This window comes from Sorex fumeus, unplaced genomic scaffold (genome assembly GCF_029834395.1).
Source record: "Sorex fumeus unplaced genomic scaffold, SorFum_2.1 ptg000095l, whole genome shotgun sequence".
In the NCBI taxonomy this organism is placed as follows: Eukaryota; Metazoa; Chordata; class Mammalia; order Eulipotyphla; family Soricidae; genus Sorex; species Sorex fumeus.
The window spans coordinates 4539271-4550139 of NW_026606152.1; the positions used below are offsets into that span (position 1 = coordinate 4539271).

Below are 10869 nucleotides of genomic sequence, written 5' to 3' on the forward strand. Positions count from 1 at the left end.
CTTGGTCTCTCAGCATCACTCAGTCAGGTGGAGTGAAGTGACATGAAGCCCCTGGGAAGCAGAGGGGATGCTGGGAGCAAGAGGGGGGCTTCTTCAGGGGGCAGCCCGGGCACTCTGGGGAGGCGCCTCGGGCAGGGTCACGGAGAGTGAGAGCAGCAGAGGAGAGGGCTGCACTTGTGAAATCAAGACGTGGTAGAAGTTCCACCATTGCAGCATAAAAGGGGAGTGGGGGGCTGGGGAGAGGAGGTGGAGGGGGGAGAGGGGAGGGGAGAGGGGGCGCAGGGGTGAGAGAAGAACCTCCTTGCTGTGGCCCCGTGTGGCCGCCCACGTCAGCCTCAGTGCTGACCTCCGTGCCGACTAGAGGGCGTTTTCTCCCGATACCGCTTTGCTATGGCTGCGTGTGGGCACCCTGAGTGGCTGGGTGTGTTTGGGGGTGTCACTGCTCAGTCGAGGGCATTCAGTGGCTTCGCCTCGGTTTCCTGTCTCCTTCCCTGGAGAGGTGTCAGGGTTTTTTCTTGCCCCCCAGTGGCGCAGGAAGGGGCCTGTGGGTTTCTAACCAGGCTCTGCTTGCCTCCATCTACTCACAGGCCCTGGGAGTGTGTGTGAGGGTTTTGACAGGTTTGTCTAGTTACCCGCCTGCATCTCCAGAAACAGAACCGCGTGGGGCCAGGGAGGCTGAGCCTGGTGGCAGTCATGCCCTCGGCGCCAGGTGGGTTCAAGCTGCCCCGCAGAGCCTGCCAGTCCCCTCAGGCCACTTCTCTGGAGTCCACCTGGCCCTGGGGGCAGGACCACGTCCAACTGTGTCCAGTATAGCCATAATTGCTGATTGTCGGGGTCTGCACGGGCTCTGCCTTTCCTGGTTGCTGGGGTTCTCTGTGACGCCCAGACACGTCTGATTCCCCCTAGTGTGTGCCCCCGGGGAGGGGTGCTCCCATGCTTGGCTTCAGTGCTCACTGGGCTCTGGGGCTCCTCTCTTTGTAGGGTTTATAGTGCTCTCTGGGCTTACATGTGCTCTCCGGGCTTAGACATATGCTCTCTGAGCTGTGGGGCTCACACACGTGCTCTCTGGACTTGCACACGTGCCCTCTGAGCTCACTCATGTGTTCTCTGGGCTTACACGCATGCCCTCTGGCTTACACAATGCTTTCCAGGACTTACACACGTGCCCTCCCGGGCTTGCATGTGTGCTCTGACTTACATGTTGCTCTCTGGCTTATACATGTGCCCTCGGCTGCCTGCCACCTTGCACAGCAGATACACCCGAGTGTGCCCTCTGGCTGTATGTGTAGGAGCTCACACTATGACGCTGGCGTTCTCACACCTCTCTGGCTGCAAGACTTCTCTGGCCCATTCCCTCAGGGTGCCCAGAGCCTGTCCCCATGGGGAGTGCACCCGCTTGGCTGTGGGGATGACGTGTGACTTAAGTTTGCGGGCCTGTGGTGTCCTGAGCCCTGGTGCCGACTTCTTCCTGGCCTGGGAGCGTGCAGGAAAGGGCTTGGGTGAGGGTTTTGGTGCCCAGCCAGCCCTGAGATGCTTTCCTGTGCCGGGCTTCGGGCGAGTGTGTGTGGCCGTCACTTGCTGCGTCTGATCAGAAGCCCAGCCCTGGCATCGTGGGTCAGCTGCGCGTTCTTCCTGTTGGGCACCAGTGAATATCATGGATGGCGGGGGGGGGGGGGGAGGGGGAGAGGGGGCTTTCCCCAGCAGCTCAGTGAATTTGAGCTGCCGGGCCCCCACCCTGTGCCTCGCTTTCCCCATGAAAGGTGGAATTAGCAGAGGTCATTGGCCCGGCCGCACCTGTCACTTCTGCTCTGGCCCCTGGTGTTCTCTCTCAGAACCCTCCGGATTGGTGCTCTCCGAGGCCGGCCTCAGGTCTCCCTGCTGCCCGTGAGATTTGAGAAACTGCTTCCTTGGTCAGTGGGTCCTGGAGGCAGATGGGCCCACGGGGCGTGTGGATTCCTGTCTTAGGGCAGGCGGAACAGACCCACCCACTCAGCCAAGCTTGAACCCTCTGCCCCGTGGCTGCCCTGGGGTGAGTTGGCTCTTGGTCTTAGAGGAGCAGCCATGGGAGCTGAGGGCCCCCACCCCCGCCGTCTCTGTCCCCTGCTTACGCGATTGTGTCTCTGATCTTGTTTCCACTCATGTGTGTGAACCCTCGGGGCTCCCTGGGGCCCAGGTTATCCTGGGAACCCCCACTCTTGGCGCCCTTGGTGGGGTCCCCGACATAGTGGTGCTTTGCCTGCGAGGTTCTGGGGAGGAGATTGGGGCCCCTTTGGGGTACTGCTCCCCGGGAGACTTGGCAGAGCCTGTACTGGTACTCCACGCTCAGAAACTTGGGGTCACCTTCTGGCTCTTCCCAGGAGGGGCGCAGGGTCAAGACTGTGCCCCAGGTCGCCGGGTGCTCCTGTGCCCCCTCGGGCGCCACTGCAGACATAGGGGCTCTGGGGGTACACAGCCTGCAGCACCCAGCGGATGGGTGGGGGAGAAGGCACCCGCCCTTCCAGAAGGGACTTGGGGGCACTTAGTAGCTGCCACTCCAGCTGGGCCCAGGGGACGGGAACCTGGAGTGCAAATGATGTGGAAGTGGAGGACGTGGTGGGCGTGGTGCTGACAGCTGTCCACCCTCCGCCCCTCGCTGCCTTGGCTCACCATCAGGACATGCACCGAAGCTGAGGGACTTGCTTCTTTCCGTGTTGCTTGGCCCTGTGCACAGGCATGCACACACGTGCACACATACACACGTGTGCACGCACACACACGTACACAGTTCACATGTCACCTTCCCAGGAGGCCTCTGTGATCACACCCCAGCAGACCACATGCCGCTCCTCTGTTCTTGGCCCCCTAGCTGTGAGCCAGCGCCCCCACACATGCTGTGATCTTCTTTGACACATCCATGCCACTGCCAGCGGTGGCCAGTGAGCACCGAGGGCAGCACCTCCTGAAAGGGTGCTCAAGGATGTGCCCTTCTCTGTCTCTCCGAACAGGCGTCAACTCCTTCCAAGTCTACATGGCCTACAAGGATCTGTACCAGATGTCTGATAGCCAGGTGGGGGCCACAGGCAGCAGAGGGCGTGCGGTCACCCCAGTTGAACACCCTTTGTCGCTCTTAGAGCCAGAACGTAGGTGGGGGAGGGTGTGTGTGTAACAGGAGCCGCCCCCAGGCTCTGGCATGGAGGGGCCTGTGTCACGTGGGTATAGTGGGGGGGGGGCTCAACCGGCCCCGCCCTGTCCGTCACTTGGGTGTGGTGGGTATGGACTCGTGGATCCCCTCCCTGAGTCTCTGGGAAGGCCAGAGTCCCTAGTGGTTGCCTTCCCTTCCTCGGGCACACGCACAGCAGCACCCATGGGCGAGCAGGGCCCTGGGGCGCTGTGACTGACAGCTCCTCTCCTCTCCCTGGGAACCAATCCCCTTAGCTCTACGAAGCCTTCACCTTCCTGAAGGGGTTGGGAGCTGTCATCTTGGTCCACGCAGAAAATGGGGATTTGATAGCTCAGGTGAGTCTCAGTCCTCTGCCGTGTCTGAGTCTGTCTGTCGCTGTGTTTGTGTCTCTCTGTACATGTGCCTCTGTCCTGGCTGGACTCTGACTCGGGATCTGTCCTGGCTGGACTCTCACTCAGGGTCTCTGCCCTGGCTGAAATCTGACTAGTGGTCCCAGCCCTGGCAGGAATCCTAATTCGGGGTCTTTGTCTTGTAGGAGCAGAAGCGGATCTTAGAGATGGGCATTACAGGGCCTGAGGGCCATGCTCTGAGCAGACCTGAGGAGGTAAAGGGGGTCTGCTCCATCTCCATCGTTGCAAGAGGTCACCACAGTTCCATCTGCTCCGTCTCCATCCCCGATCCCCCCACATATCCCAGCCCAGTGCAGCCTCACAGGGAGTTACTGAGAGGCCCTGCCCTCAGGAAGCCCAGGAACGTCTCCCTCAGGGAATATTATGGGACTGTCTAGGCCGAATCAGGAGTTTGTATTTCTAATGGGACAGTGGGACCCAGCACATAGCCTGCTGTGCTCTGGGGGTTGGGATAGTGGCCCTGGGAGTGTGTGTGAGAGAGAAAGGATGTAGGGGTATGAGTGTTGGCATGTATATGGCATGAGTGAGGCCTTGAATGTGCTTGGGAGAGTGTGAGGGTATGAGTGTGTGGGGTATGAATGTCTTTGTGAGGGTGATTATGTGTGAGTGAGTGTGTGAGTCTTTGTGAGGGTATGTGTGTGTGTGAGAGAGTATGGATGTGTGTGAGGATATGAGCATGTGTGTGTTTCTGGGAGTTTAAGGGTACGAGTGTGTGTAAGGTTATGAGTGTGTGTGTGAGGTATGAGTGTATGTGAGGGTGTGAGTATGTGTGAGAATATGAGTCTTTGTGAGGGTGTGTGTGTGAGAGTGTGAGGATCTGCGCCTGTGTGTGTGTGTCTGAGAGCTTAAGGGTATGAATGTGTGTGAGGGTGTGAGTATGTGTGAGGGTATGAGTGTGTGTGAGGTATGAGTGTATGTGAGGGTGTGAGTATGCAAGAGTACGAGTCTTTGTATGTGTGTGTGTGAGAGAGAGAGAGAGAATGTGTGTGAATGTGTGAGTGTGTTTCTGAGTTTAAGAGTACGAGCATGTGTGAGGGTATGAGTGTGTGTATGATGATATGAATGTGTGTGTGAGGATATGAAGGTGAGTTTGAGGGTATGAGTGTGTGTGAGGCTGTGAGTGTGTGTGTGTGAGAGAGGATATGTTTGTGAAGGTATGGGTGGTGTACGCATGTGTGTACATGGAGGGAGTATGATTGTGTGTGTGTGCATGAGTGTGTGTGAGGACATGTGTGATTGTGTAAGTGGCTGAGTGCATTGGCGCATGCGCGTGTGTAGTGTGGTAGGCGTGTAGTGGGGCGGGCAGTGATCTGCAGTCTGTGGCAGGAGGTTGATGCTGGACCCTAGATTCAGCCTCATGCCACAGGGGTCACCCCTCACCCACGTGTGGGTGTGCACGTCTGTCCCACCCCACGAAGCTCACGGGGGCTTCCAAAGCCCCCCACAGCTTGGCTGCTTTCCCCGAGTGGTGGGTCTCCTTGGATGGGGCGCCACATGACGCTCCTCCCCACCTGGGAGGAAAGGAGGGGCTGGACGCTGGGGCCGGGTGAGCAGCTGCCCCCGCCCGACCCTGCCCTGCTCTGTGCCCTCAGCTGGAGGCCGAGGCCGTGTTCCGGGCCATCACCATCGCTGGCCGGATCAATTGTCCCGTGTACATCACCAGGGTGATGAGCAAGAGCGCGGCTGACATCATCACCTTGGCCCGAAAGAAAGGTGGGGGTCGTGGGAAGGTGCTCGGGCAGGGTGGGGCATGGCTGTGCACGCCTGCTCCTAAGTGGCCGCTGACCGTCTGCAGGGCCCCTGGTGGTGGGCGAGCCCATTGCAGCCAGCCTGGGCACGGACGGGACCCACTACTGGAGCAAGAACTGGGCCAAGGCCGCGGCCTTCGTCACCTCGCCACCCCTGAGTCCGGACCCCACCACACCCGACTACCTGACGTCTCTGCTGGCCTGGTGAGCCTGTGGGCTGGGAGAAACTGAGGCAGGCTAGATGCATTGCTGGGGTGGCCTTGGGTAGGGCACTCTGGGCAGCTGCAGAGATGGGTGCAGGGTTCGTGAGCGAGTCCTGGCCTCTGTCCCCCATCCCCCGCCTTACCTCGACACCCTCAGCCCCTGCGGGCACGATTCCTGGTGTGGGGCTCTTGGGTGTCCTGGGAAGGATAGGAGTTCCCGGGGTCCCAGGGGCCTGTCCTATAATCTGGGCTGTGCATGCCTCCGTTTACTCACCGGCACAAGGAGCCGTTTCTGCAGCCCTGTAGGCGAAGCCTGTGTTGGAGGTTGCCCTGTGGCTCACACACATGGTCAGAGTTCGGCTTTGCCAGCCGAGGGAGGGAACACCGAGGCCTCGGGAGGGTGGAGAGATGCATGCCTCTTGCTGGGAGACACACAGAGGGCTTCCAGGAGGAGGTGACACCAAGGCCTAGGAATGCAGGTCACTGCAGGGGTGAGGGGAAGATGGGCTTCCTCCTGAAGCCGATGCAAAAGATGCAGAAGGCCAGAGGATCCCTCTGGCAGTAGGCAGTGAGGTCTGGCCAGGCCCTGGCTGTCTGCAGTGGGGCCTCAGCCCTGGTGGACTCGGCTCACACTCCCTGTTCTTGTTCAGTGGAGACCTGCAGGTCACGGGCAGCGGCCACTGTCCTTACAGCACCTCCCAGAAGGCTGTGGGCAAAGACAACTTCACCCTCATCCCCGAGGGCGTCAACGGCATAGAGGAGCGGATGACGGTCGTGTGGGACAGGGCGGTGGTGAGCAGCCTCAGCGTGTCACGCGCTGCCTGTTCTCGGTCTTCGCCTGGGAGGGCACAGGGCCCCGGGGGCACTGGCAGCTTGGGTCCCCTCCCACCACAGCCGTGTTCCATTCTGCCTGTGCTCACCGAGGGGCGCTGGGAGCCACATCGGAGTTCACGTCAGGGTGGCTTCAGAGACCGTGTGCCCGTGTGGACACACGTGTGCTTGTATGAGTCTCGTGTACTGGTGTATGTGTACATGTACAGGTGTGTAAGGAGATATGTGTCTGCATACATGTGTGCATGTGCATGTGTGTGCATGTATGTGCGGAGGGCGCAGTGGACTTGGAGGCAGGGGAAGCCCGGGACACTGTCGGGGCTAGGCTTTTCCTGCATGTGTGCGCCTCGTGGGCTGCAGTGACTCTCGAATAGAGGCCAGCATTCGTGCAAGCGGTTGGTGCTGTGCCCACTGTAATTGGCCAGGCGAGCCGTGTCCACCAGGAGGCAGGAGCGGATCAGGGCAGGCTGACCGCTCTTCTTCCGGGTCACAGCGCCTCTCCCCTCGCTGCCCACAGGCCACTGGAAGGATGGACGAGAACCAGTTTGTGGCTGTGACCAGCAGCAACGCGGCCAAGATCTTTAACTTGTACCCCAGAAAGGGGCGGATTGCTGTGGGCTCGGACGCAGACGTGGTCATCTGGGATCCTGACAAGGTGAAGACTATCACGGCCAAGAGCCACAAGTCGGTGAGTCCCACTCAGGCACGGCGAGGACTGTGGCAGCTCTGGAAGCCTGGGGGTAAGGGGCCTGTGGGTTTCTAACCTGGGTGTGAGCTAAGCGCCCCAAGATTCAGGGTTCCCTTCCAGCTGCAGAGATGGGGCGGTGCCTCTCCATCATGCTCAACCCTCCCTCCCCTGCCCTCTCTCCCTCTCCTCTCTCTTACACACACACACGCACGCACGCACGCACACAGTCTCAGCTCTGTCAGGGCCCGGTGTCCTGTGTTCTGTGGGTCCTGCCTAGAGCAGAGGCAGCAGGGCTGGGTGTGGTCCCCTCTGAAGCCACCTGGCAGCTGCTGTGAGGAGCAGGCTCATTTAGACCAGCGGCCTGAGAGGGGGCCAGAGCCCCCGAGCCGCTGCCTCTCAGGCAGACCTTGGATTCGCAAAGGATGGGCAGAGAAAATGCCAGTAGGGTGAGAGACTGTGGGTGCAGTGTCTCTGTGCATCCTGGAGCCCTCCTGTGGTGCCTGGCCTCCTTCAGGGCCTGTGACTGGGTTGTGGTGGCATGTCCCCTCCTGTCCACTACAACCTGCGATGTAGAGCCGGGGTTGTGCGGGTCCGGTGGCCTTGATACCCTGCTCACCTCACTGCTCCTGCTGCTGCCTGGCCAGCTGCCCACAGACACTGGGGGTCAGGCTCAGGCCCCAGCCCAGGGCTTCCTGCCCGGTGGGCGCTGCAGACCTCCACCCACAGCCCTGGCAGGCCACTCACCTCGAGACAGGCATCCGCATCCTCTGCTCTGCCCAGGGGCCAGGGGCCCCATGGAGAAGCCCTTCAGCTTACCCCTGACCCCACCGCCCCGTCATGTGTCCAGTGATGCTGCTTCCGGCTCACCTGGTCCCAGATAGTTACCCGAGGGCCATTTGCCAGGCACCGAGCAGCCTTTTCATCTAGCTTCAGAGGGCCCCATCGGTGTCCCTAATGCCCCACTTACTCTCTTCTGACCCCCCACAAATGCCCCCTTCCAGGGGAGGGGTGGTTGGACAAATGAGGGAACTGTGGCAGAGTATTACACTGCCTTGAACAGGCTGCTTCCAGGGGGACTGGAAGTTGTGGCCTTAGGAAGGGGCCCATGGGGAAGGGTCCTGGGGGAGGGGCCTTTGGGACGAGGGGTTTCCTGAGGAGAGGTCCCGGGCGAGGGGCCTGGAAGGGGTCCAAGGGGAGGGTTCCCTTGGGCGGGGCCTGGCGGACTCCGTGGGGAGTGCTTGCCGGGTAGGGCTGCAGCCCCTCCTGCCGTTTCCCACAGGCAGTGGAGTACAACATCTTCGAGGGCATGGAGTGCCACGGGGCCCCGCTGCTGGTCATCAGCCAGGGCAAGATTGTCTTTGAGGACGGCACCATCAACGTGAGCAAGGGCACCGGCCGCTTCATCCCGCGGAAGCCCTTCCCCGAACACCTTTACCAGCGTGTGCGCATCCGCAGCAAGGTGGGCCGTGGCCGGGGCAGAGGGGGATCTGGGGCAGGACTGGGAGGGGCCCCGGGAGTGGGGGAGGGGACAAGGGGAGGCTTGCGCGTTTGAACTCCGTGTGTGTCAGTTTGTGCGCATTTGTAGAACCTGTCAGTTGTGTGTGCCTGTTGGGGGACATGCACATGACGCCCGCTGCGCGTGCGTCTGCATTGGGTTTCACGTGTGATGCCGTGTGTGCCACCAGTGTTCCTGCTCTATGCATGCACGTTTGTCTGTGAGTGGGAGACCTTGGGTCCCTGCCCCCAGGGGCCGACGCGGGGGCTGGTGCCTCCAGCCAACCCCCTGCCCTCCTGCTCAGGTGTACGGGCTGCAGGGCGTGCCCAGGGGCATGTATGATGGTCCCGTGTATGAGGTGCCAGCCACCCCCAAGTACGCGACGCCCGCCCCGTCAGCCAAGTCCTCGCCTTCCAAACACCAGCCTCCACCCATCAGGAACCTCCACCAGTCCAACTTCAGCCTATCAGGTGAGCCCCCGCTCTCCTCCCCAGCCGTGGGGTGCCGGTGCTCCCTCACCCTCGGTACATCAGCTCATCCCGCTCCACTGCTGTGTCTGGGCACGGAGGCTGTTGTTCCTGCTTGATGTGGTAATTTAGGCCCCAGCTGTTCTCTGCCACTTGCCAGGACTGGGCGCTGGACCCACAGGAGACCCGCATGAGCACGAAATCAGTCACAGGAGCGCCTTCCCCTTCCTGCAGTTCCAGGGATCGCCACACGAGGGCGGGGCCCGCAGGCGGAGTTACAGGGCTGGGTGGCCGTCTGTCCAGAGGCAAAACCCAGGCGGCCCAACAATGTGTCCTAAAATGTGGCCATTTCTTCAGATGGACATTAAGAATCTAAGCCCAGATGAGGGGGAGTGTAGTCTCAGCCTGAGCCACAGTGAAGGACGTGAGGACAAAAGGGTGGGGGGGGACAGGTCCAGACATCAGGCCTGAGCAGTCTCCATTGCATCCCATGCCTTGTTCATGGGATCTGGACAGTCAGTGCTGAAAGGTGCTCAGTGACACACACACACACACACACGTACACACACGTGCACGCGCGCACACACACCCATGCTGGGAGAGCGCCTTCCTCGCAGCCCCTGGCCTCATCCTGGGCTGGGCACTCATGCCTGAAACTGAAAGTCCTGCTCCTTGTGGGCACAGGAGAGGTGCCTCCCTCAGGGCACTCAGCTGTCTGTGCCCTGAGCCCTCCAGGCTTTCCCACTCTGGCAAGGACCCTGTAGTGCTCCCCACAGACTCTGGGGTGGAGGGCACACTGCCAGGAGGCCACACCACTGACTCCAGCACCCCTCGAGGGCGTAGTCCCCACCTGCTCTTGGCCTCTCATGGAGACAAGCCAAGTTGACGTGTACCTGGTGCTCGTTCTTGGCGGCCCGTGGACAGACTGGGCGTGGGGCTTCCTGTCGTGCTCAGACCCCCAAATTCAAGGCATACTGGGCTGAAATCTTCAGTCTTCGGAGGGCCCCCTGACTCTCCACATGTGCCTTCATGGTCTCCACTTTGTGCTTTTATTCATCAGTCAATCACCATACCAGGGACTTGGTGCTGAGCTGTTTTGGGGTGGGGGGCGGTTTGTGCCCCACCTGCGGGGCTACAAGTCCTTTGAGGTGGGTTGAGGGGGCTGGGGATGTCCCACAGGCATGGGGTTGCAGTGATGGACTGTGTCTCTTGCAGGTGCCCAGACAGATGACAACAACCCCCGGCGCACCGGCCACCGCATCGTGGCGCCCCCGGGGGGCCGCTCCAACATCACCAGCCTCGGCTGAAGGGGCTGGGCAGCGGCAGGTGCTCAAGCAAAGGATTCAGGGCGTGACAGCATTGCGCCCCCTGCTGGTGTTGTGGACCCCCGTCTCGCTTGGGACTGGGGGGAAGAAAATTGAAGGGTGTTCGTTCCTTGTTGGTTAGGAAGAAGTGGTACTAGTGTGGTGTTTGCCTGGAATCCCCCACCCCTCCCCCACACCGAGCCCGCCCAGAGCATGGTGGGGCCACCTGTCTCCTTAGTGCCCACCCCCAGCCCTCGCATTGTCACTTCCGGTCCCTCCCACCCCAGCCCGCCGCCCGGCTGCCGGGAGAGGCCCCTCTGCACCCGTAGCTGTCGTAGGGTAGTTGATGCATGTTCTGAAGTTCCGTATGCAAGTGTGAGCGTGCCTGGCGGACGGCCTCTCCACGGCCGACGGGGACACTGTCTGACCTCAAGCCCGCAGGGGCGGTCCCAGAGCTCTCAACACAAGATGTTTACTCATTCCCCCCCCTGCCCCAGTCTACACTGGAGAAAAGCCTCCCACTGAGGTCTGAGATCTCCAAGAGGGCCAGCCAGCCACCGCGC

General features: G+C 60.9%; 1 protein-coding gene across 3 annotated transcripts in view; it reads left to right on the forward strand.

Moving 5' to 3' along the window:
* The window catches only part of CRMP1 (collapsin response mediator protein 1), a 328086-nt gene that overhangs the window by 19647 nt on the left and 297570 nt on the right, over nucleotides 1-10869 (forward strand). For 2 of the 3 annotated variants that reach the window (XM_056132776.1, XM_056132779.1), the window contains exons 5-14: nucleotides 2985-3046; nucleotides 3415-3495; nucleotides 3696-3764; nucleotides 5163-5283; nucleotides 5366-5522; nucleotides 6172-6313; nucleotides 6870-7040; nucleotides 8320-8499; nucleotides 8840-9005; nucleotides 10218-10506. In XM_056132776.1, coding sequence (XP_055988751.1) covers nucleotides 2985-3046; nucleotides 3415-3495; nucleotides 3696-3764; nucleotides 5163-5283; nucleotides 5366-5522; nucleotides 6172-6313; nucleotides 6870-7040; nucleotides 8320-8499; nucleotides 8840-9005; nucleotides 10218-10309 — 1241 coding nt within the window. In that variant the 3' untranslated portion in view covers nucleotides 10310-10506. Of the gene's footprint in view, nucleotides 1-2984; nucleotides 3047-3414; nucleotides 3496-3695; nucleotides 3765-5162; nucleotides 5284-5365; nucleotides 5523-6171; nucleotides 6314-6869; nucleotides 7041-8319; nucleotides 8500-8839; nucleotides 9006-10217; nucleotides 10507-10869 lie in introns of those variants that run through there. The other variant, XM_056132778.1, reaches the window with a different exon arrangement.